The sequence below is a fragment of the Clarias gariepinus genome, chromosome 10, assembly GCF_024256425.1.
Source record: "Clarias gariepinus isolate MV-2021 ecotype Netherlands chromosome 10, CGAR_prim_01v2, whole genome shotgun sequence".
Lineage (NCBI taxonomy): Eukaryota > Metazoa > Chordata > Actinopteri > Siluriformes > Clariidae > Clarias > Clarias gariepinus.
The window spans coordinates 12169878-12196792 of NC_071109.1; the positions used below are offsets into that span (position 1 = coordinate 12169878).

Here is a 26915-nt window from a genome sequence, read left to right on the forward strand (position 1 = left end):
TCATGTAAACACCTCATCCGGAAACAGTCTAACTTGAAATAATTTTTTTGCATCAGAATGGGAGGAATGGCGTTGACCTTTTGATAATATGTTCAATAGGGGAAATTTTGTCCATGTTAACACTACATCCTTTTTTTTTTCTTTGTTTAAATAAATACACTCTTTTTCAACATGTTTACGCCAGATAGGGGTGACTTGAATAGTTCCCTGTACAGAAATTGTTTACCAATATTACAATACTTTTGGTGCCAATTCAATTAGTACTACGATTATTTAAGTATCATGGTTTTATAAATATCCAGATTTGATATTACATTTTTTTTCCGATTTTTTTTTTTTTTACAATTCTAAACAAACTTATTTGCAAATGCAAAAAATATTGGCGATACATTTTTTATTTATTTTATTATTATATATATATTTTTTTTACAAAAAAGAAGCAAATTGCCTTCCTGATTTAGACTCTGTGAGAACAACTCTCTCCCGTTTGGCTTTTATCCAGTGGGGCTCTGGCTGAGGAGCTGACACTGATTGGGTCAGTGGTTCATAAATAGTAACCAGTCATAAATGAGACTGAATTCTTCTAACCGATCATAAGGCAGGAGGCAGGATTCTCCTTCTGTTATATTTCCAGCAGATTAAATGCTTCACAGTGTGCTGAACCACTTATATTTTGATTAAATGATTCGAGTATATAAATGCACATCTTATCTGATCATTATCCAAGTGAACAATTTAAATTAAAATCTTTAATTGGAAAGCTATTAATCAGATTGAAGACATATAACCTGTATAAACATAGCAATTGCTGTTTTTTGGTATTATTACCTTCAAGAGAGAAATAAGTTAAATAAGTACATTCGCTGGTGAGGAAATGACTGTTTTAGTGATTATACTGTAATTGATATCAAGAAAATGATCCATATACAGTATATCCATACAGCAACATTGAAGGTAGCTAAATATTGAATTATTAAGAAACATAATTGTTGTGATGTAAAAGGAGTATCACACTTAAGGATGTGATGTTACACGTAGTTTAAAATATCGACTTACGGGTGGCAGTGCACCATCCAACCCTCTGGTTGGTTGTTTTTGGATAACAGCACTTGCCGAAGCATTTTGCTTCTTACTTTTTTATATCTGTACTTGTACATGCCTAATGTGTAATTTCTCTCTTTGTGTTTGATCGGTTTCTTGTTCTATTTGAGTTTATCACAGTTTTTAGATGAAACCCTGCTACTGAGTTTAGACCAAGTACAAAACCATTAATGCAAATGTTACATATTTATAAATGTTATACACTTCTCGACATGCTGCATCTTTTTGAACAGGACCCAGTTCAGGATAGCGATGAACAGGGCAGATAACGAAGCGGGCAATGCAGCCATCGACTCTCTCCTTAATTACGAGACAGTAAAGGTGAGTCCCTCTCGTCGTCCCAGCCACGAGCCACTGGCACTACCAGTTGCGATATCTCTTGTGATAATGTCAAGCTCAATTAGCTCATTTAATTCTGTGGAGCTTCAAAGTGCAACATGAGAATAAAGTTAATCTGCCTTTGGGATTTAAATTGTGAGTGCAAAATAAACCAATTTTGCGCGATAGGAGAATATTAACTCTCTTTCCAAATCCTTGATCCTCTGTTCCCTGCATTAGTCTTTAACATTCTCCACTGACGGTTTTGACTAATGCCTTCAACTTCTTTGTTAGCTTGCTACTTTCTTCTTCTTTTCAGCTTTTCTTCAGTTCTTCCTGCTTCTTTTTTTTTCTCCCCTGCCCTTGTTGTTAAACGCAGATGTATTTTGTTTAAGGCTTTATTTCAGTCACTGATGTCAATGCAGCTGGATTTAGCATCACTGTAAGCCAGTGTGCATACATAATTAGATCCCCACCCACTCCTAATCTGTCCTCCACTCGCAAAAGCTTCTGCAGAACATCAAAACACACGCACATATACACACGTACACACAAGCATTTCTTTACCGCACGCTCGTCTCCTCTGCTCTGTTGAGCACATTTCCTGACAGCAGAGAAATTGCTATGAAACTCGGCTGCTTGCTTCTTGATACCTTTCTCTCCCATAACTAATTGGCACAGGAAGTTCTAGTTAAGTTTGTCGTGATCTGATGAAATATTCTGATTGTCATTACGGTCCAGGAAAATTTTTTTTTTTTTGATCATGCTGCCAGGGGAGGCAGCCACACACATTGGTAATGCGCTAATGAAGCCAAGTAGCGCTCTCTGCGTGAAGCAGAAAGGGTCTCGAATGACTGTCAGTGTGGCCCGGTATTGGAGAGTGTACTTCTCATTTGCGCCGATGCTTTTTGTAATCATGTCGTCAGCAGTGCTGTTGATAAGACTGATTCTTTTAATAAGGTGCATTTATCACTCCACCTCTGTTTGTCACGTTTGGAAACTAATTAATATAACTGTGATGGAGTTCTGTTTTCAAACAGCAGTGAAAGGGATCTCGTTGTTTTTCCTCCTTATTTTTATTCTGATAACCTGCTGAGTTTTCAACTCAACAGCCTTTAAACCTTGTTCCTAAATTTGCTTGCACCCCAACATATGTTTTACCACTTGACTATTGAACTTTTTGAAGCTGATAATGTTTACTTTACAGATAGAGATAAAAAAACATCTGTCTGTGGATGCGGTTATATTTTATTTTACATTTATTTTTTTACTTATTTTTGCAGTGTCCTTGCAGGTCCTTAAATAGCTATGAATTTCAGTATGCTTACAGCCCTTCAGCTATTTTTTTGTGGCTCTCTCACGCTCTCTCTCTCGCTCTCTGTCTCTTTCTAGTACTTCAACAATGAGAAATATGAAGCAGAGAGATACGACAGTTTCCTCAAAGTCTATGAATCCTCCTCACTGAAGACTACCTCGACCCTGGCCATGCTAAACTTCGGACAGAGCGCAATTTTCAGCGTCGGTCTCACGGCTATCATGGTGCTGGCTAGCAAGGGCATCATTGCAGGTGAAAATTCTTAAAGCATTTTAAACCTTAAACTATTTCATATAGATTAGTCAGTGTTATTAATAAGATTGCAGGAAAACTACATGCTCCAGCACGGTGCCCATTTCTTTGTTATATGTTTGTCACCAAAAAATCTAATTGCCTAGGCTAAGTACGAATTAGCATCACGCTATATTTGCACCTTTAACCAAAAATTCTACAAGTTTTCAAAAGTTATTTTTTAGCTATGACCTGTGGAGTTCTTTTCTCCCATTGCTGCATACAAAATATAATTCAAATCTGGTGTGTGTTTTTATGTTTTTCTTAAAGAAAGTTTTTTTTTTGTTAAAAGCAGGAGCAATGTGTCAAATTTGCATAAAGCTTTTTTGCTTTCTTTTGTTGGTGTTTTCACATACCTGTTTGTCACCATTATATACTTATTTAATCTATATTGAACAATAAAATTCCAACTATGGCCCTCATTTCTAATTTCCTTGTTATTTTTTTTAAGGGACCATGACTGTGGGAGATCTGGTGATGGTTAACGGGCTCCTCTTTCAGCTTTCAATGCCCCTCAACTTCCTGGGCACTGTGTACAGAGAGACTAGGCAGGCTCTTATCGACATGAACACACTCTTCACTCTGCTTAGTGTGGACACCAAGATTAAGGTAGACTGATTTCCATGATCCTCCACTCCATACATCTTTGTTCAAACACTGCAGTGCGACCACCGCGTTTGTTTTATCGGCCATTTCGTTTGATTTATTAATGAGGCCTGCTTGATTGAGGTAATTCACTGGAAACGATGTTGAATTGTTCCTCGTGTTAATAACTACAATATTCATCAGGACGTTATTGTTCTGCCTCTCCAGAATGTCAGTGTCTTTTTTTTTTTTTGCCAGTAGTCATATTCTTAACCCTGGCTCTTTCTGTGGATTTAAGCACTACACATTTGCATAACGTATGCTTCAGTATCCATTTTAGTCCCTGAAACATTTGTTTTTTTGAAGGTGGTGGTTGAAATGCATTCAAGGTTGATGAAGCTCATTCTTCATTTGGGCTAATTCAGCATGCAGCCTGTAATTATATAGAATCAAATCTGGCTAGTTGTTCCCACTGATCAGTAATGTGTCTCAGTCGCCTAAACCCACACCCATTCAACGCCTCTGTGCATGACTGACCAGCCCATCAAACCATAACAAAGGATTATTTCATTCCTTAAGCAAAACAGATAAACTTAGAATTAGCATAAACTTATTCAATACATCTGTTGCATCTTGGTACAGCAGATGTTTTTTTTTTTGTTTTGTTTTTTTAATGAAAATTTAAGTAAAATGTATGCAAGAGTCAGATGCTGTTTTTTTGGTATTTTTTTTTCATATTTAGCTGACACAAAGCATAAAACACAACAGCATTGGTGCATAATTGAGATGCTGGCTATGATGATGTCACATGGCTAAAAATGCTAATTTGTTATTATGTACAGTATGTATCTATACACACATTGGTGTGCACAGATTTCCCTTAATAATGACGTAAATTCAGACAGTTTTTATTAAAGACTAAGTTACAGATGTTATTGCTAAAATTCTTCGTCAAACATTTTATCAGGTCATGGTTGAAAAATGCCATGTTGTCTTTTTAAACATATATCTTTTTTACTGATGCAATAAACCCATCTATTGTGTGTTTGCTTGCTCACAGGAGAGAGACCTGGCCCCCCCACTGCTCGTTACCCCACAGGACGCCTCAATCCGTTTCGAGGACGTCTACTTTGAGTATCTGGAGGGACAAAAGGTCCTCAACGGGGTTTCCTTCGAAGTACCTGTAGGGAAAAAAGTGGCCATTGTTGGCGGGAGTGGATCTGGGTAAAGGAGTTACTTCACTCTTCACCACCAACCTGCATGAAGTCCTATTTTATGATGTTTCTCTGGTAGCTATTGATGTTTTTTCCCCTATTTTTTTTTTTATAAAGGAAAAGTACCATCGTGCGCTTGCTGTTTCGGTTCTATGAACCCCAGCAAGGTAACATCTATATCGCAGGCCAGAACATCCGAGATGTCAGTCTGGAGAGTTTAAGAAAAGCTTTGGGCGTAGTGCCTCAGGTGAGTTTTAAACTGTTGAGTTGGGGTGGAGGGGTGTTATTTAACATGATTGCCTTTTGTTGTCTAAGGTTTTCAGTTGAAGAGTGTGATAAAATTGACAGTGCGTAAGTGCGTAAAAAAGGTCTAGGCACTACTGGCATCCTAGCGGATTTGACACTGTCATTAAGGTGGTGAGGCGTAGCCAAGTATTAGGAGAACAAATAACATTTATAATATTTGTTTTTGTCTGGGGAGCTGATTTGATGTAAATAAAATGTACAATAACAGTTGATAAAAGTTAAACCATGCATTTAAAAGTTAATAAGACATTTAAAATCTAAAACTGCAACTTGTCTACCACTAAGTATTGAAAATAAATATTAAGAGTTTGATTAACTTATTGATGAACTGCTGAATGTCCTTGACATTCTTATGAAAGCAGGTGGGTTAATCCTACATTGTTTATATATTTTTTTGCCTAGAGGCTCATTTTCCTGTTGTAAAGATAACATTTTACTAATTTCTTACCTACATTATCCTAGTGTCCTTTGCAAGTACTGTACCAGTTTGGACACGAGTTTGAAATTATTTTTAAATTATAGCGCAATACTGGATTTATTTTTTTATTTTTTCAAAACTGAGCTAGCACATGGTATTTGGTAATTAAGTAACAACATCAGTCAGTTGTTATTTTAGGACAACAGTATTGTTAAGTGTAATGAGAAAGCAGAAAAGACCATGGAGTAAAATGTGTAACCAAACTTTTGCCTGGTAGTGTAAATATGGGTCATTAAGAGGCTGAAGCAATCAACCTTATTGCACACACTTTTTGGAAGCTAATGGCTGAGTTCACTCTTTGATTTGTTTTTGAATGAATAGTTCTCAATAATGGTCCTGTTGGTTCTAATGTAGACTTCGTTTTGAGAGATTAGTAAAGTATACTGTAGGTTTTATCCCTAACAAACAATTGGTGCAAACATCTAATTTCTCTCTTTGGGTTTAAGGATGCAGTTCTCTTTCACAACACCATCTTCTACAACCTGCAGTATGGCAACATCAACGCATCACCTGAGGAAGTATATAGTGTAGCTAAGCTTGCTGGCATCCATGACGCCATCCTGAAAATGCCTCATGGATACGAGACGCAGGTCGGAGAGCGAGGATTGAAACTCTCAGGTACAACAAACATCAATCAAAAGCTATTAAGGTGTGTAGCTAGTGAGGAACTGCACACAGATAACACTGCAGCATGCATTTTACTCTTTGTTGTTAGTGTTATTTTTAGATGCTTAATAACACTTGGTCTGACATCGAGATAAAGCTGTGGACTCGAGTTGAACAGTGACTCAGGGATGGACACGCCGCTAGGCTGTGTTCCCAGCATGAGCAGATTTTGTGTCTGAGATATTAAATAGTAGATGCCCAGAGCATGAGAAGAAAAAAGGGTATTTTACTAAACAAATGCTTTAATTTGTTTGTTTATCTCTAATGCGCTTTATTGTGGTGCTGGGTATCTCAGTGTGATAGTTATAGCACTGTATATCTATCAACTTATGGGTAAACATTTTCATGTAACTCCAAAATCAAATTATTTTATTATTATTAAATTATAATGTATATAGGTTTGCACCTACAGGTGGCTTAAACCTTTTACTCATTGTGAATTGTGTTACAAATTTAATTAACACATAGGTTTCATGATAAAATTGTGCTGGGTGGTCTCTGTTGAGTCCCATTCGTCCTAGCCAGACTCGAATAGCATTTTTCATTTTTTCTGTGATACGGGAATTAACAATACATTATAGCTAAACAAATGGAGGACAGTGTTCTGTGCTATGTCAAGGGCACAAACATGCTTTTTTTAATATACAAAGGCAAAAAAAAGTATCCACACTTTGGTCATATTAAAACATCATATGAGCGTTTTCTGTCCAAGGCTACTGTCTCCTCAGTCACTTCTGTGCAAGTGTGAATATGTTGCATCAGTTTATTGTGCACTTATGATTTGCACGAAAGAAGAAGATTTCAAGGTTTGTTAGGTGTTAAAACATCCTTCCTATAGTCCTGATTTTGCTCCACTGGTATTTTACGTGTTTGGTCCCCTAAAAGCAGCCCTACGAGGATGAAGGTTCACTCCTGATGAAGAAGTCAAGACAGCGGTGCATTCGTGTCTCATAGCTCAGCATAAAACATTTTTATTGAGGGAATATGAAAGCCTGTTGACAGATGGACAAAGTGTATATAAAAGCAAGGCAATAATGCAGAAAAAACTCTTCTCAAAGTTATTTAAAATTAATTTAACAGTCAGAGTGCGGATAATTTGTAACTCACTGGAGACTGTTTTATTCACCATAAGAAAAGCTCTGTTTATCGGATTGTATATAAAGATTTTCATAATCACTTAATTTTAACTGGTTATTTGCTGTCACTAAGCTCTTAAGGACATTTCAAGTATAATAATTGAGGTATATGGTCATTTATGGTGTAAACTGTCAGATAACACGAATGAGACTATTTGTAAAATAAATAAAATTTTTCTCCTTTGAAATTATTCGTTCTCAAAGGTTCCCTAAGAAGTCCTGCGCTAACAGAGCTTTCAGCATGTGTGAATGCCTGAATTGCTAATTGTGGCAGCGGTTCTCATTATAAAGTGAATACAGTTACTGAAATGATTTACAAATACTAATACTAAATGCTAATGCAGTTTTAATGCGAAACGCCATGACGATGCATGTAAACTGCAGTGAACCAAACACACAAGCACACAATTATTCAAGGTCAGGACAATTTGCTGCTTGAAATAAAAGCTGCTTGTCAGCAGTAATTACAGTTGTCGATAATAATTAGCACAATTAAATGTGAATAGTGTCAATTGGGCCATTGGCTAAGAAGTGATTGTGTATCATTATAAATATGTATAATGATGTATTGCATAATGCTTTCATTAATGAGCTCACACCTGCGGACAGGTGGAGAGAAACAGCGTGTAGCCATCGCCAGGGCGATCCTCAAGAACCCGCCTATCCTGCTCTATGACGAAGCAACTTCCTCCCTCGACTCAATTACCGAAGAGGTCCGTTATTTTTCTTGTTTTGTGTGGAAACACTACTTTTCTCTGCTTATACCAGTGCACTAACCCTTTAAAAGTGTGTGTGACAGACTAACCAGTGTAATTTAATACAAAAGTTACATTATTTTTCCTAAAATTATTAGAATTTCTAAATATAAGGAAATATGGATAAATCAGTTTTTAATTTGGTATCTTCTCTCATAAAAAAATTAACATAATTATTATCTGGAAAAAAAATATATATATTTTTGAAAACTAATTGACCCTGGCAATAGTTAGTATAACCATGATTCAATGTTATATTTTAACAAAGTAGTCCTGGTTTTAATTCATTATCATCCTGACATGTGCAGCAATCTCTGATAGTTTCTTACTTCATACTTCAGATATTTATTGAATAAAAGAACAGCTAACAATGAACTTCAATAAAGCGTAGATATTTTTCTCTTAGTAGATTTGGAGCATTTTACTTATTTACATTCTAGAAGGAAGCTCTGTGGGTTTTTTTTTTCATCATAAGAATGAGGCTTTATAAGTTATTACAGACATCGGCACTGTTTGCATTTGAAGGCTTTCAATTTTTATTTAGCTATTATTCTCCCTCACGTATCATGTCACAAGGAAGTCTTCATATAAATCCTGTCAATCATATTGTTGCTAGATATTGCAAATGAACAAGAAAGCTCTCTTTGAGACATCACTTGGGGGGGGGGGGTGTTGTAGGGACTCGTTTTAATGTTCTGACATTGATTGAGTTGTACCTTGTTGATTTCCAGAACATTTTGAGCTCCATGAAAGAAATGGTAACTGACAGAACATCTGTCTTCATTGCCCACCGGCTGTCCACCATTGTGGATGCAGATGAGATTATTGTGCTGAATCAGGTAAGACCACACATACTGTAGGAGTAATTCATAATTGCGTTCGGTTCATCTTGCAAATAAGAGCTGTTTGCCTTTTAAGACCAGACATACTCTGACTGTTTATTCATTTACTTTAATTAATTGCATCCATTTAAAGTGATGCAAATTGAAGGAGAGTGAAAAAGATTTCAAGGTTGAGGGCTTCATTAAGGGGTGTAGATGCTGACTTTGGAAAAAAATCACATTGGTAATTAAATATTGGACATTGGAAATATTCTTACCATCCACTTTATTAGGAACACCTGTACATCTGCACATTAGTTTTAATCAGCCAGTTGTGTGGCTGCGCTGCTCAATGCTTAACATTCATTCCTTCTGATGACCTGTATGTGCTTTAATTAATTAATTATTACTAAATAGTCACATGATTGGCTGATTAGAAACCTGCTGAACGTTCTTAATTAAGTGGACAGTTGATGTAGTTCTAAACTTGTTTCAGTTTGTCTCTGCTGGGAATGGCTAAGTATTGTGTTTTCTTATTATTTCTCAAGTATTATTAAAGATAAATGTCAAATTCAAAGCATGGCATTGAGGAACTTTTCTTTTTAAAAAAGAATTAAATGTGATTTGGGCCACGATTTTCCTCAGAATTTGGCATAAACAGCTTTCAAACAAATGCCATCTTTTCATTTTAACCAGCTCATTAAAAAAAAAAAAAAAAAAAAACGTTAAAAAGATTGGGATGAAGAGACAGTATTTGCTGCACATTTTCTTAGTCACTATAAGAAAACAGCTTTTAGTGCTGAGGTGGCCTTGAGCGTCATGCGGTTAATGGGAAGCTGGGGCTGTGTGTGAAAGAGAGGAGACCTGTGAATCGTATGTGCCCTGTCCTCCAAAGCTGACCTCGCATATTTTTTTGTTCTTTTTACCTTTAGATAAGCAGTAGTGATTTAATAGCACAGTCCTTTGGAAATAAGGCCAAGAGTTTACCACATCTCTTATGAAACATGGTCAATAGTGTCAGTCTGTTAGTTTAGAAAAGAACTAAAACTAGCATGACTTCATTTATTCTCTAAGTTTTATGGTGTGTGCCATTATAACAGTTTGTAATGGTCAAGTTACATAAAATTCTTTAGTTACTTACTGATCAATGAATGTTGATCACACTTAATGCGTGCTAAGATATCATCAGCACATTTGACTTTCACCAAAAAAGTACATATACCTTTTTAATCCCACAGAAAGTTTGACTTGGCCGATTCCATTGCTATACACTGATTAAACCCGTCAGTTTCTTTTGCCTAGCAAGTAATGGGTACTTCCCACGTTTCTGAGCTGTTTGTAATTGAAATTATGCTCAGCTTTGTTGTTAATTTCAAATGAATTGACTATACATTAGCCTCGAGATCTTATCATGTTCGCACAAATCATTGGTGATATCCCTTCAGTTCTAGCAATTCTGAATTTTTGGTCTCAATGATTCACTGCAAAGAGAGACAAACCACCTACTTACACACTGCTCTCCTATTTTTTCATTCAGCAACTATATTTCAGGTTTTTTTTTTTTTTTTTTTTGGTGGCTGACATTTCTCCTGACTCACGGCAAGCTGTACTGAACTCCGATGAATTTCCTGATTAACTTTCTGATGGATTTCCTTTTTTAGGATCAAAATGTTTGTGGGAATGTGGGAAAGGGCATCAGATATATAAATGGGTGGGGCAGTTTTAAAATTATCACTGCTAAATGTTATTATTGTTATCATTTAAGAAAAAATAATGTAATGAAAACAAACGTTGATAGTGCGCTTAGTCCTTCTCTACATATCCTCCACCTCAGGTGACGCACTTCTCCAAACGATGGATGAGCTGGTGGATCACCTTTGTCAAACGCTTGCCACAAAGAGATGGATGAAGGTCGGGGGAGTAGGGGGAATGAGGCAGAATTGTGCACTCCAAGTCGCTTGCAAGTTTTACCGTTTGAGCTGAATAGGCTGGCGTGTTGTCCTAAAGAAGGCGCATTAATTTTTTTCCAACCAGGTGCATTTTTTTGTGTTGACCTCTAGCGTCATTATGCAGAGCGGTACCATCGGAATACTCTTTCCCGGGAGACATAATTTGGGCAAATATTTTTAATTCTTCACATGCTCATTCATACATACACACATACATACAGCCATGAATTTTGGAACAAATTTTTTTTCCTTTTGCATTTTGTACACCATCACATTAAATTTGAAATCAAACACTCAAGATGTAAGAGAAGTCAAGACTTTTAAAAATGCTTATGCTGATGTGATGTTAATCATTCAGGAATTAAAGCCATTTTCATGTACACACAAACACACACATTAAAACTGAGAAACATGCTTTTTTTAGTTGAGAGCAGGTGTCTGATTTGGGCAGGAAAAAACGGAAAATATTTGCCCAATATATGTCTCCGGCAACGAGTATGTTCATGAACTTTTTCTTTTTTTTTTTTTTTTAAGAAGTCTCGCAGAATAGTTACGTTAAGGTTTAAAACCAAAACGGCGCACCCGGTTGAAAAGTTTTAAGTATATGCTGATATTTGTTCCATTGTAAGAAAAACATTGTGAAGGAGATTGATAAAAAACTGGTTTACTTGGGTTATGAATTTCTGCCTCATCCAACCCTACTCCCCCAAACTTGCACTCAGTGACTTCTTCCTCTGCAATCACTTGAGGAAGCCACTTTGTGGTGGGCACAGGTGGAACTGTGCCTCAAGACCCAAAAAGAAGGATTCTTCAAAGACGGACCCCACCAGCTCATACATCATTTGGAGATGGGTGTTGCCTTAGGTGGAAGATATGTAGAGAAGAACTAAGATCATGACCAACGTTTTTCATTACAATAATATATTAAACATGTATGTTTGTCCATACATTGGCTCTTTTTATTTTCTTTCTTTTTTTTTTTTTTTTGTAAGACAAACATTGCAGCTCAGCATCTTACAGAGAAAGTCCTTCCCTGTTGGAAAACAAAAAACATGGAGACTCCTCCAAAATGCTAAAATGAACTTTACTAGATGATAAATTACCTTTTTTCCTTTTCAAAGTCAGTTTAAGTTAATCATCCACTGTACAAGTCTTGTTTATACTGATATAAATATTGCAGTCAGATCTATTGTCAGAGATGGTATGTTAAAAGCTGAATCAACACTTTCTTACCAATCAGAATCAAGCTGTGGTATGTAAGAACTTTATTCTAGTAAATTATCTAAAATACTAATGCTTTTGTTACAATTAGATCAGTCCAAATGCCATAAGTAACTGTAGGCCTAGTCTAAACCATTATTTATGCTTATTGTCATGGTGACTAACCATGGTTACTAACATTTTTAAATATTAATATCTTGGGAGAGATAGGATAGATATTATTAGGTTGATTTTTAAAAAAGAGGTTAAAATAAGAAAATTATGCCTGCAGGCTAATCTGAAAGGAGTCATGTTTCTGGCTGTGGTAAATTGTGAGATAGGTGATGAACAAAATCAGTGTCACTTCCATTTCATCTAAGCAATTTCAGCAATTGTAGGAAATCCTACAGTATGTGTCAGGTCCAGTGGTATACTTTATAAAGCTGAATGGTGTCTTAAACGTGCTGATCCACAAGCAGTCTGTAAATTTATATTTTATCCATCACGTTAAAAGGCGCAGGACAATTTTTACGATTAGAAAATGTTATCCTGTAAGCAGGATTTATTATTTTTTTCACTTGTGTAATTTAGGGCATAATGAATGCTCACACACACGGACGAGGTGTTCGGTGGCGGCAGTGGTGCACAGGAGAGGAGAGGAGAAGAGGGAGGGTGGGGGGGTTGCTGGAGCTCATTAAAATAATGAGTGGTAGTGCTTCATGCTCGGCTCTGGCTTCAACACCTCCATGCATCTCTCAAGGGTGGAGACCTTTCAGCCTCGGGAATGGGGGAAGCATCGAGACAAAGGTTAAAGGTTGTGCCTCATGCCTTCTGGAGGTCATAGAGCATCTTCACACTGTGCTGCTAGAGATGGTTTTGCTGTATATCGTTTCTTGATAGGAAGGGTCTCAAAATTTCTCATTCCTAAAAAACGTAGCCAGCATATTGGTGGCAGGAAGGTTTCTGACATATTCAGCTGTCCTTCTATGAACTAATACATATATAGTTTTAAATGTATGAATTTAAATTTTCTCATACTTTTAATGTAATAGTTTTTACTTTTTTTTTTTTTTTTTTTTAATTTGCTGGCAGTCTTTTAGGACCTGGTGCTGCGAGCGCGCCCACACACAGCCTGTGTGAGCCTGCTCAGGGCCGCTACATGTTTTCGCGGTCTGTGTCTTCTTTCTTTCATACGCCCTCTTTCTTTGGCTCATCTGCCATTGCCCCTCATCTCAGTGCTCTCATTTGCTTCAGAATCACATCCATTTAAGACAGTCGATAATGCTCGGGCGAACAGCACTGTAATACACTTTTCAAGCGCTCCCAAGGCAAAGGCTGTCTCAAATGCCAGATTTTGTGTGCGTGCGCGTCAGAGAAAGAGAGGGAGAGATGCTTTTGTTTACTTACTGCACAGAACAGTATGAGGAACAGAGTGCTCTAGATCACACAAGAGGAGGTTTCTATCACGACAGTTGTGGCAAAAAATAGATACTGTAAATTGTCATTAACCTCGACTGCTCTGTGGAAGTTTAATTGTAATTCTCTCTCTCTTTTTTTCTGTGTTTCTCTTTTTTGCTTCCTTTTTCATTCAACCCCTTAACCCACCCCCACTCATCACTGCCTTCCAATCTCCTCTACCTTTCTCTCTCTATCTGGTCCTTCTTGTATGTGCTCATGCCCCCTCTTCAATTTCCGTCTTTTTCACCTCATCTGTTCTGTATCCCCCTTCCGCCTTTGTCTTATACCCTCCCCCCCTTTTCTCTATTTTGCCTCCTCCTGTGCCCTCTCTTCTCTCACCCTCTTTGTTATCCGTCATACCCTCTGTCAACTCTGCTTGTTTCTCACCTATCCTTTCTGTCCCATCACTTAATTCTCTTGCTTTTTCTTTTTTTCCCACCGTGTGCCTCTCTCACTCTCTCCTCTCGCCCTCTTCGCCTCACCTCTCCCATCTTTCGTTTCCCATGATGCTGCAGGGTAAGGTGGCAGAGCGAGGCGATCACCACACGCTCCTGAGCACTCCCGGCAGCCTTTACGCAGATCTGTGGCACACGCAGAACAACAAAGTGCTTAACCACAACGCAGACAAGGCGCAGTCCGCTCCAGCCGAGAGCGTCTCGCAGAAGGAGGAGGAGCGCAGGAAGCTGCAGGAGGAGATCCTCAACAGTGTCAAGGGCTGCGGCAACTGTTCCTGCTGAGACACACACATACAAGTTGTTTCTTTGTGCAGTCAGACTTAGTGAGGTGCACGTAAAAATCTACCTATGACAAAGTTTCTCTGATCACATACTTGAGTTTAGTCTGATCTCAGCAGTGTTAATAACTGCCCACTGTAGGTTCAGATGGTCTCCTGGGTTTGGTGGGGTATTCTGTCATCTTTCCTATGTGCACTATCAATGTCTTTCATTTATAGAACATTATATAAGTGCTCGTGGAAAAACCTTTTTATCACAGATGTGTACATATCAGTATAAAGTGATGGGTTTGGGCAAGGGAGAAGATTTGCGTCACGCAGATGCACAAGTATCTTTATGCTTGTTTTGTAAGTGAAATACTGATTGGGAAGTGATAGGAAAATTTTTAATATAAACATTGAGTTTCTTGTTATTTCCGACACTTGAACCCCCCATTTATTTAGACCAGAAATATAATGGAAGTTCACAAACATAATCTCAAAGGAAATTTCATAAAATTTGATAGGTTATTTAAGAAGACATAATGATTTTCACATTCCTCGCTGCACTTCGAGAGCAGAAATGTCCCCAGCCTTGATTTGCTCATTGTGACCAGAATTCAGCATAATGAGTAGTTATTTAGTCGTCCTGGGTTTATATGTAGATTGATTGAAAATATTGTCAAAAAAAGCAATAAATATGTAATTTAACTCCAAATCAGCTTTCTGGAGTGGACAGCTTTATAGTCATGCTTCATGGAATGACATTCTGGTGGTCGAAAGTACACATTTATTATTATTATGAAAAAACTTGTGTTTGCGCTAATTGTTTTGCTATGATAAATGTGTCACTCGAGCTTATGATTGATGTCTGAATAGCATCGAAGGTCTAATTTCTAAGCTGTTGGTTCGTGTGTAGGTGTGGAGCAAGATAATATTAGACCAGCTGTTCATGACTAAATCTAATTTAGCACATGTTCAGGATTCCATATGTTCATGGAGCAACGATACTGCAATTAACGTCATTGGATTTCATAAAGGAGAAAATATGATAGGACCTGAAACTGTATTTGTAAATGAAACCCCTCCACAAATGTTTTGGGATGAAACAAAAGAGCTGCTAATGCTTATCTTGCCTTTTAATTAGACCTTAATGTTATTTTACATAATGTATGTTGGCAAGTAAAGGAGACACAAAAAAATCTGAATTATTTTGGGTTATTTTTGTTCGAGTTACATTACCAGAAGCCGTAAAAACAGCTACAATATTAGTCAATTAGGAATTGACAGAATTGACCCAGCTTAACAGCTATTGAATAAAATAATTAACAGACTGCAATAAATGCCATTGAAATTCATTAAAGAGTAAACAAATATAGTCTGCAATGTCCTCATACAATGTGCTTTGCAAACGGTGCCAGCAGAGGCCAGTTCTTACTGAGATGTACAACATGACCACAAAGTTGGAAGCACACAATTGTATAAGATTCCCTTCACTAAATCTAAGAGGCCAAAACCGGTTCCAGAATACCAATGCACCTCTGGACGTCAACCTGTGGACAAAAAGGACATCCTGCACAGGACACTGACCTCGGCAACACTGAACACTTTTGGATGAACAGGAACGCCTTCTGCATGCCAGTCGTCTTCACTTGATATCAGTTCCTGGACACGCTAATGCTCTTGCAGCTAAATGAGCGAATCCCTACAGCAATATGGAGAAGAGTGGAGGTTAAGGCAACAGCAAAGGGACTAAATCAGAAATATTATGTCCAAAGTGTGCATATGGGTATGGCAGTTATGTGTCCAGTTTTCTCCAAATAGTGTATATACAATGTTTAAATAACGTTTTGATAAACCTACTGTTTACTTAATCATGGTAGCTCAATGCTAACCCTGTAAAATGCCTGCTGAAAACTAGTTGGTTGATGAGGGTGGTGTTTTCATAAAATCAGCCATCACTGCAAATCCATCTAACACGTTAAATGTTTTTTAACTTTTTGGATTTTGAAATGAAGCTTTCAAAATTCTCACAAATTGTAGAATTTGTAGAAATTGTAGAATTTATTAAACTGTCAAATTTATTTTCATTTACTTTTCCATGATAGAAATGAATTATTTTTGGACAGAATCTCCTTGCTTTTTTCAATAGACTTTGTCCATCTGTCAACAAGCTTTCATATTCCCTCATTAAAAAATGTTTTAGGCTGAGCTGTGAGTCACGAATGCACCGCTGTCCTCATTTCTTGTCAGAAATTAATCTTCGTCCTCATGGGGCTGCTTTCAGAGGACCAAACAGGTTAAAGTCTAGTTTCTGGTAATGTTCCAATATTGGCTTGTGTACCTTGAGAATCCCAGAAAACTATAAGCATCAATTTTTCACCTGATGGTTGACTTTTAAACGTTTTCTTGGTCAACGATTGAGGATGTTTCCGTTCCATACTCTGCTGTTTAATATCAGGTTCCTGGTAATGAATCCAAGTCTCATCACCAGTAACACCAACTTAGAGTATCAGTCCAAATATCCAAAAGAAAATTTGCAAGTATATAAAATTGCTTCTGTTTGTTTCAACCACATAGTGTGTATACGAATGCTTTCTGGCATGTGGGATGGGGTGTAAAAGGTTTGAATCTTTCGGACCTGTTACTTATCTGTAAATCCATAAATGCATTCACGACTGGGCACTGATTCCTATTTCATTAAGCCTAGTCACTGTCCCTCATGCTACTGCTGCTTGAGTAGCTTTACTGCCTCTCCTGTCATTTAAGCAGCAAGCACAAGGCAGCATTGTTTTAAACCAGACTCTTGAGAGTTTTTTTTTTTTAAAGCACAAACCTGTTCTCTGCTTGCTGCTTCTATTCACTGATAGCTCTTCACATATGGTGTGTTACATGATATCTGTCTTGCCCAGCACATCATGTACAGTACACAGTACAACCATATGCTGAATTAAATCCTATAAATATGTTTGAAAATGTGCTTTCTACTATCAGTAGGTTAGTAGTTATACAGTATATACATATATTATTAGGTTAAAAGTAGAGATATAACGTCTCAGTAGCTTCTGTATCTTGCATTCTTATTCATCCACACCCACCCTTGAACCTCTCCACATTTTACAATGAAATGAAATGAATTAATTGGATTTTTACTTTTAACGCAAATGTGACGCAAAGGAAAATTCAACATTAAAGCTGACATTTCTTGGCTTTAAAAGCATTCAACCCACTGGGTCAATATTTGACTAGAACCACCTTTGGCTGCAATTACAACTACAAGTCTTATGAGGTAGATTTCCATCAGGTTTGCGCATCTCTTTCTAAATAATTCTTGGCATACTTGCTCAAGTATTGTCATACTGAATTAAGACTACTGGTGAATCTTGCTGCAGATTCAGATCCAAAAATAATGGATTGAGGGCTTGGCATCAACTGGGCCATTTTAGCACAGGTATGTTTCTTATTTCAAGCAGCCCTAGTGTAGTTTTGGTGCAGTGGATTCTTTTGTTAACTTCAGAGTTCCAAGTTCATGGGTTTGATATTCACATGGGTTTATATGGCCTTCTTGTTGTTGCATGTTGTTCCCATGTTCATATCGAGTTTTCCTGGGTTCTTTGGTTTTCTCCTACCTCCTTAAAACATCCTGGTAGGTGGATTAGCTAAAATATAATTGCACCAGAATTCCAAAGGATGTTAAAATGAATGTGCACAGGGTACCTTAATAGACTGGTATCTTATCTAATGTGTTTTCCTGCATTTCAATCACTGGTCCCAGGATTAAGGGGTTATTAAGAGTATGTGAGTTGTTTTTAGAATTTTATTTTAGTTCTTTACACATAAATTGACTTAAGAAAATGTAAAAAAAAAAAAAAAAAAAGGGAATTTTAGTAAGTGTAACAAAAAAATAAATTGGGGTATAAGTTAAAATAAAGCTGTCAGTTTTTTTTAATAGAGTTAAATACACTCAACTTTTTAGTGCATCTTTGTGGAGAGTCTGGATTGTAGTTGTCCTGTGGCTAGCGTGTCTTATCCCACTTCCTTCAAAGTTAACCATGGCCTCTTGGTTGCTTCTCTGACTAATACTGTCCTTTCCTAATCACTGACATTTAGTGGATGGCCTGCTTGTGACAGGTTGCGGTTGTGCCATATTCTTTCCATTTTTAAATAATGGATTTAATGGTGCCCTGTGGGATGTTCAGAAATTTAGGATCGAGCTTGGTTTGGTAGCCTCCTGATTTTTCATAATACTGTTTGGTCAGGTATGTTTTTTTAACGAATCCTGGAATTGTCTAGGAACGGATGTTTATATTGTGATCACATGATTTAAATTGCGCACATGAACTTTATTCAATTATGTGATGGCAACTGACACAAAGGCACTGCATTTACAGATTGCCAGAGTTTGAGGAAGTAAACTTCTTTACCACCAATACTTTTACCGTGTTTAAATATTGACAATTGAAAAAAATCAGCAGTCGGATTTGTCTATTTAACAAAATCAAAAGAAAAGTAAAAAAAAAAAAAAACGAGCAACTTAAACATTATTACAGTAATGACTCAAAGAGGTCCGAACTTTTATTAAATCCCCTGATAAACAATCATTAAAATACAATTTGATTGAGCATTAACTAACTATATGTCATTCATCTCAGTAAATGTGATGTTGGCTAAATGCAGAGTCTCAGTGTGATTAATTCAAGAGATTTTTTTTAAATAAATAGAACAATGTTGTAAAAAGGACTTAATCTTGCTTTTAACCTTAAGGTTTCTCCAGGAGATAATAATTTAAATTAAAACAAAAATTTTAATAATTAATTGAATGATTTGAAACATATTTTAGTGTAGTCCCTTCTTTCTGTTAAAAAGCCATTGCTATCTTAAGTGCAAATGTCTGAATTTTTTTGGGGGGTTAAACACAATAATCTATTCTTACTCCTTACACTATATATATATATATATATATATATATAAAGGATTATTAGGAACACCTGTTCAATTTCTCGGTAATGCAATTATCTAATCAACCAATCACATGGCAGTTGCTTCAATGCATTTAGGGGTGTGGTCCTGGTCAAGACAATCTCCTGAACTCCAAACTGAATGTCAGAATGGGAAAGAAAGATGATTTAAGCAATTTTTAACGTGGCATGGTTGTTGGTGCCAGACGGGCCAGTCTAAGTATTTTACAATCTGCACAGTTACTGGGATTTTCACGCACAACCATTTCTAGGGTTTACAAAGAATGGTGTGAAAAGGGAAAAACATCCAGTATGTGGCAGTCCTGTGGGCGAAAATGCCTTGTTGATGCTAGAGGTCAGAGGAGAATGGGCCGACTGATTCAAGCTGATAGAAGAGCAACTTTGACTGAAATAACCACTCATTACAACCAAGGTATGCAGCAAAGCATTTGTAAAGCCACAACACACAACCTTGAGCGGATGGTCTACAACAGCAGAAGACCCCACAGGGTACCACTCATCTCCACTACAAATAGGAAAAAGAGGCTACAATTTGCACAAGCTCATCAAAATTGGACAGTTGAAGACTGGAAAAATGTTGCCTGGTCTGATGAGTCTCGATTTCTGTTGAGACATTCAAATGGTAGAGTCAGAATTTGGCGTAAACAGAATGAGAACATGGATCCATCATGCCTTGTTACCACTGTGCAGGCTGGTGGTGGTGGTGTAATGGTGTGGGGGATGTTTTCTTGGCACTCTTTACGCCCCTTAGTGCCAATTGGGCACTAGAACTACCAGGTTTTTCTGACCCCTCCAGCCCTACCAGAGGTAGGCCAAATGGCCCCATACATATTGCTCCTAGATGACTGTGATCCCTGATTGTAAAGTCCATCCCTTTATGACCACCATGTACCCATCCTTTGATGGCTACTTCCAGCAGGATAATGCACCATGTCACAAAGCTCAAATCATTTCAAATTGGTTTCTTGAACATGACAATGAGGTCACTGTACTAAAATGGCCCCCACAGTCACCAGATCTCAACCCAATAGAGCATCTTTGGGATGTGGTGGAACAGGAGCTTTGTGCCCTGGATGTGCATCCCACAAATCTCCATCAACTGCAAGATACTATTCTATCAATATGGGCCAACATTTCTAAAGAATGCTTTCAGCACCTTGTTAAATCAATGCCACGTAGAATTAAGGCAGTTCTGAAGGCGAAAGGGGGTCAAACACTGTATTAGTATGGTGTTTCTAATAATCCTTTAGGTGAGTGTATATATATATATATATATATATATAATTAAAATTTTTTTTTATTAAAGATAATAGCATGTGAACTGAAAAAAGGCACATTCATTTAATCACTGTGGCTATTTCTCTGTGGGCGCTGTACAGAGAGAGACATTTGAGTAAGGCAAAATTTGCAACTTTAGCTGTTTTTTGACATAAGGGTAAATGAACTGTACCAGCCGCAGATGTCTGTGTCCAACATGATATGCGCCTGCATAGATTCAAGAGTTCAGTACATAATGAGGACATTTTTTCACCGCTAGCTGGGATAATGTTTCAACGTTGGCAGGAAAGCGCACAAAAAGCAGTAATAAGGGCAAGTGTGAGAATATTTGTATGCTGGTGGGACTGTTGGGGGTTGTAGGAGGAGCCAGGGCCTTTGAGGCGGTTATCTTAAAGGCAAGACAGACAATATTCAGTAGATATGTGGTTAGATTTCATCTTTTAATTGTAGTTAAAACTAGAAGGAAAAAACCCTGTCTGTAAATTGGATGAATGAATCTTTTAGTTTTAGTTTCTTCATAGTTCTGTATGTTCAATCATTCTGTGATGTCTTTCATCATTCTAAGTAAACAGAGGACACAGACATGCTGAGTGCTAGGCATGCAGATTGTGGGGAAAAAAAGGTTTAAAATTATTAAATCTTGTTTTAAAATGTGTAAAATCCAAATCAATGCAAAAAGGAAGGAGGGAAACAACAAAAATAAAAAATCCACATTTATGTGTTTACCCTAGTATCTACCTATGTCATTGCAATACAAACTAAACCAGACTGACTCATGTTGGCTTTTGACAAGCTGAATCTATGCTCGATACCCCTGTAGGGGTAGTTCTTTGTCCAAATGATACAAGTGGTTTGCTTCTAAATAACCCATAAGGCCCTGACACTTCTCTGGGGACTGTAAGAACTACATCATTTGGAATAAATAAACAAAAATTGTTGGAGTTTCATGCAGGGTCAAATTATTGATGTGCGTCAAATAAAGAAGACTTCATAAAGGAAATGTCTTTGGAAAAAAAAACATGAACTACCATGATTGGGGGTCACTTCAAAGCTTAATGAATTTGCATTGTAAAAACAGATCAGCAGTAGAAATCACATCTCGGTTTAATAGTTAAGGTAAGAACATTTCCCCACACACTTTAAAGAACTCGCAGGATTGGGACTGAACAGCTGTGTGGCCATAAGAAAAAAACAGTTCATGGTCACGTGGTCTAATTGACCTTATTCCAGACTGATAGAAACATCTGGGCAGGAAGAGAAGCACATAAGCGATGTACCCATTATGCATAGTGACATAGACACTGTACAAGTCTCTGGAGGTAGTGTTATGATCTGGGGTTGCTTTAGTTGGTCAGGTCTAGGCTCAGCATCATTATATGAAGTCAGCTGATGACCTGAATGTATTGAATGATAAGGTTATCACGTCAATGCATTTTTTTCTCTTCCCTTATGGCACAGCCATATTCCAGCACTCATATTAGAAACATGAGGACTTATTTTTACACACAAAACAACTATACTGTTATTGATAGACCTGCAGCTCCTTAGCTGTGTGATCTGCACAGAGCAGCAACTCTCTGTTGGAGTCTTTAAAGATTAATCATTTAATTAATTATAAACATCTTATTAATTCTGTTTTTTACTGTAAATATCACCCTGCATGTTAATTGTGTATGCATTACATCATTTTTAAATGAAAGAATATTATAATGAAATGCTGCAAAAAGGACCCTGTTTAGTCTTAACGCAGCACTGCGTCCTAGCTTTCTAGTAGGTTGTGATCTTTCTGCAGAAACAAACCCAAAGACTTAAATACATCGGATCAGATGTTGCCTAACTCGCACAGTCACATTAGAGAGAAAGCTTGCAAGAAAGTTCCACAGGGCAACTGAGTTAACTGAGGGTCTGTACAAGTTATATTCGACTTTGATGTTGTTGATTTTTTAACAATTTTCAGTGTTTTTAGAGAATAGTGGTAAGCTAAGCGTAAAAATTAATTGTTTTACAACTCTTACTGGTGGCTATCACTTAATTCCACATAATTCTTTTTAAAAGTTAGTGGAAGTTAGTGTCTGACTGGGGTGACATGAACCCTCAACTGTTATTTCAGCAATAAAAGATCAAATCGACACAGAAATTAGAAAGATTGATTTATCGGTGGCATATTTGATAGAATTGATACTCCTTGAAATAATTAAATAAATAAAATTCAAGGCAGTTCATATTTATGTATTTGGAAAATAGGACCCTGTCAGAGAAGTCGGAGAAGCACAACAGCTATGGCTAATACAGTGAAGCATCAAAGACTGTGCAAATGTGTGTGTGTTTGCATAATGAATATTCATTCTAACCTGTAAGAAGATACATTTATTCCCACTGCTCTGTGTAGGAGGGTAATTCCATAAGGGAAATGCGCGTGAAAGTCTCAGCACTTCCGATCAAAACAGATGTGAATATTCACATGCAACTAAAACGCATTTCCTCACTCATCGCTGTAAGGTGAAGTCAATAGCAAATTCAACACAATGAGCATACCATACAGGTGTGGAACCCGAAAGTGCAATCCCTAGTAAGCTGATGAAGTTCATGTATTATTCATATATCATTTTCATGACAGATGCCAAAAGTTCTGTAACCATAATATGGAATTTATACACAGTCTGTAAATATACACTGATATACATGACACTACATGTTCTAAAACGCCAAACAAAATTGCTTATTTTTATCATGTTATCTGTGAGTTCGGACTACCTGACCTGAGTGAATTACATGTATTCAGTGAATTTCTGGAGAATGTTAAATCCAAGGAAAAAGACATTAATACCCTCTTTCTTCCATTGCAGTTACCCCAGAATTAATAAACAAGTCTTAACCTTTGTGATTAGTTTTTTAAAATGGAACATTATGTGTTTGTGATGTTGGATTTAAATAAAAAGTTTCTTGCCGATAAAACATGACATGACCTTAATATACTGAATTATCAAAGCATTTATTATCCCCAGATAGCACAGGCATATCCCAGGACATTGTTTCCTTTAATCAAAGCCAAATGTGGTTGGAGAAATATTTATGTTTAAGATCTTAATTATCATTATTATCGCTCGTCAGTGTATACTTTATAATTCGTCTCAATCACTCTGAATATAGCATTAATTGCTTGTCCTGTTCTAATAAATTTACTAGTCTTTACCTAAAATGAAATTAAAATAAATGAATAAACTTTTAATAAAATTCTAAAATGTTACCAAGGCTAAAATTTTTACAGTAAACATGGGCCATGTTCATATTATCAAATAAAAATGACCTTTTCTTGATCTCACTTTGGAAATGTCACACAGGTCACAGGAAAATTAGAAGTTTAGAAGCAATGAGTCAGGTAACATCTGAGTTCTTCAAATTTCACATGCAATAAAGATAAGACTGAAATATTTGAAGTCAATAAACCTATACTTTTTCGCATATTTATAAATATACTATTAGAATATTAGAGGCGAACAGGATGGGACCAACAGGGGAGCTATGAGGGATTATGCCTGATCTTAAAAATAAAGAATAAACATATAAGATGTTTTATTTTTTTAAATAGTGATATTCTTTAATTATATTTCAGAGAGCTAAATTTGATGGTTAAAGCCCTGTGCTTCACAATGGAAAGGTTACGGGCGAAAATCCGAAGACTGACAAAAAATGGTGGACCAAGTCTATTTTTTTTTTAACTGCTCAGCTGTTTGATTTACATTGGAAATACTTAAATCAACCAACCAACTGCAACATTTATAAAAAGAAAGGAAGAAATAGATTGTTCTACAGAAATCTGCCTGAAGTGTAGTAAGCATAAAAATATCCAATAAATAAAATTACACAGATATACAAATTATACACAATAACTGAATTAATAAATGAATGTATGAATGAAGGCAGCATAGTGGCGTAGTGGTTAGCTTAGCACTGTTGCCTTGCACCCCTAGATTCTGGGTTTGATTCCTGCCTCGGGTGCGTGGAGTTTGCATGTTCTCCCCGTGCTTGGTGGGTTTGGTGGGCGTCCAAATTGGTTCAATTCAGAGTTGTTCTCTGTGTGAAGTATTAATCTTTTCAGTTCTGTTTGTGTGGTGCCCTACTATGGACTGATGGCTCATCCAGGGTAACCTAAATCCTTGCACCCAGTGTTCCAGTGAGGGGTAGACCAGGATACAGCAGTTACTGAAGATAAATGAAAAGATACATTCATTAATGGTTAAGCTTCTTATTAAAAAGTGGGAAAATGGAACCATTGCATTTCACATGAAATGTAATAAGCTTTCTTATTTAAAAACTAATGACGTCAATATCCACAGCATTGCAGGCAGGTACACACTGTAACACACTGAAAAAAAGAGACATATCACCAGACAGAGAACAGATTAGTGGCTGGGTTATAATTAGAATACTCATCTACCCTTATGAGCATGCTAATGTTGATTAAAACTAAGGAACAGTATGAACATTGGTCCCTCAGCCCCAGTGTCAGAGCTCATACTAAAATAATCTATGATAGTCTTTTAAAATGTAATTTATACAAGCAATAGTGTTTATAAATCAGAGTGATTAAAAAAAGAGTAAGAAAATGACTAGTAACTCTTAATGTTTAATAAGGGTCACGAGAAAACAAAGCAGCTGTCCTGTTAATAACGGCAGATATACAATTTGTATAACAATATAACAATCAGTTTTGTACCTGAGCCTCCAATAACAAAAGTGGACTTATTTTTAATAGTGGAAATACTAACTTAAGCACCTCTACTGCTATACTGAATATGCAGCCTACCAACACACAGTATAACTGCACCTCAATCCCTGCTGCTTGATATCACCCAAATGAGGATCCCTGTTTAGTCTGGTTCCTCTGAAGGTTTCTTCCTTTTGTCATCTCAGGGAGTTTTTCCTTGCCTTAGCCACCCTCGGCTTGCTCATCAGGGACAAACTGATAATTATAATTTATACATACTGTATTTTCTTCACACTTCACAATATCCTTATATTTTAAATTCTGTATCCTGCTTTGCGACAATGACCGTTGAAGAAAGTGCTACATAAATAAAACTGAGTTGAATTTAGTGCTACACCTGAGCAGAAAATAAAAATCTTGTATCTCTTCCATGAGTTAAGTTATAGCTTTATTGTCAGTTTAAGAAGACATTTCTTCCTTCTTGTCTGGCACCATCCTTTGGCAAGCCTACACTTGGAAACATAGATAGTGTACATTTACAAAATATTTAATCCATTCAATGCATAATCCATCAATTGTCTATAGGATTTTCAGAGTGATGGGGGTGCTGTTTTACAGAACTCCGGACTCAAAGAGAGGTGCACCATGGACAGGGTGCCAATCCATCACAGTGCACAAGCACACATACTTAATTATACATTAAATGCAATTTGGAAACACCAATCAGCCTACACTGTGTGCCTTTAGACAGTGAGAGGAAAGCTGAATCCCCAGAGGAATCTCATCCAGGAGAGCTTGCGAACTTTATGCACACAGAACAGTGTTGTGATTTATTTATATAGTGCAATAAAAAGTATATTCCCCTTCCTGAAAAAGCTGTCCAAATTACAGGAAAAAGTAATTGCCCGCTAATAACATAATAACTGGTTGTGGCACCCTTGCAACTGCAATCGGGCATTGGCAATGAGTCTTTCACATCACTGTGGAGGAATTTTGGCCCATTCTTCCATTCAGAATTGCTTGAACTCAGCTACATTGGAGGGTTTTCGGGCATGTACGGCTGTTTAAGGATCTCAGTTGAATTTAAAACTGGACTTTGAGTGGACCACTCCAAAACTTTATCTATTTTTTAGGGGCTTGCTGGTGTATTTCGGATCATTGTTCTGCTGCATAGTGCGCTTGAGCTTGAGGTCACAAACTGATGGTCGGACATTCTCCTTCAGGATTTCCTTTTCGATCCAGAATTCATGCTTCCATCAATTATGGCAAGTCATCCAGTTCCTGAAGCATTACGCTACCACCACCATGTTGGACTATTAGTATGATGTTCTTTTTATAAAACACTGTGTTAGGTTTACGCCAGACGTAACGGGACATCCCTTTTTGGCGTACCTTCTAAAAAGTTCAACTTTTATTATATTGTTCCACTGAATATTTGGACCTTGGGGTCTTGGGGATAATCAACATGTTTTTTTTTTGGCAAATGTGAGACAAGCTTTTTGTGTTCTTTTTTGGTCTGCAAATTTTTTTTGTCTTCTTGTGCATTGTCTTTCCATTCAGTGAGTGTTCTTATAGTTTAGCCCTGACTGACCAGACTGATAGAAGGAAATCTTCTTATTGTTGTAATTGTAATTGTTGTAGTTGG

At 37.0% G+C, this 26915-nt stretch overlaps 1 protein-coding gene across 1 annotated transcript in view; it reads left to right on the forward strand.

The window, feature by feature from the left end:
* The window catches only part of abcb7 (ATP-binding cassette, sub-family B (MDR/TAP), member 7), a 35791-nt gene extending 20278 nt beyond the window's left edge, over window positions 1-15513 (forward strand). Inside the window, exons 8-16 of the mRNA XM_053505906.1 lie at window positions 1335-1422; window positions 2812-2986; window positions 3477-3634; window positions 4671-4834; window positions 4942-5071; window positions 6055-6226; window positions 8020-8123; window positions 8897-9004; window positions 14109-15513. Of these exons, the coding sequence (XP_053361881.1) occupies window positions 1335-1422; window positions 2812-2986; window positions 3477-3634; window positions 4671-4834; window positions 4942-5071; window positions 6055-6226; window positions 8020-8123; window positions 8897-9004; window positions 14109-14330 (1321 nt within the window). The 3' untranslated portion in view covers window positions 14331-15513. The remainder of the gene's footprint in view (window positions 1-1334; window positions 1423-2811; window positions 2987-3476; window positions 3635-4670; window positions 4835-4941; window positions 5072-6054; window positions 6227-8019; window positions 8124-8896; window positions 9005-14108) is intronic.
* Window positions 15514-26915: the final 11402 nt, after the last annotated feature.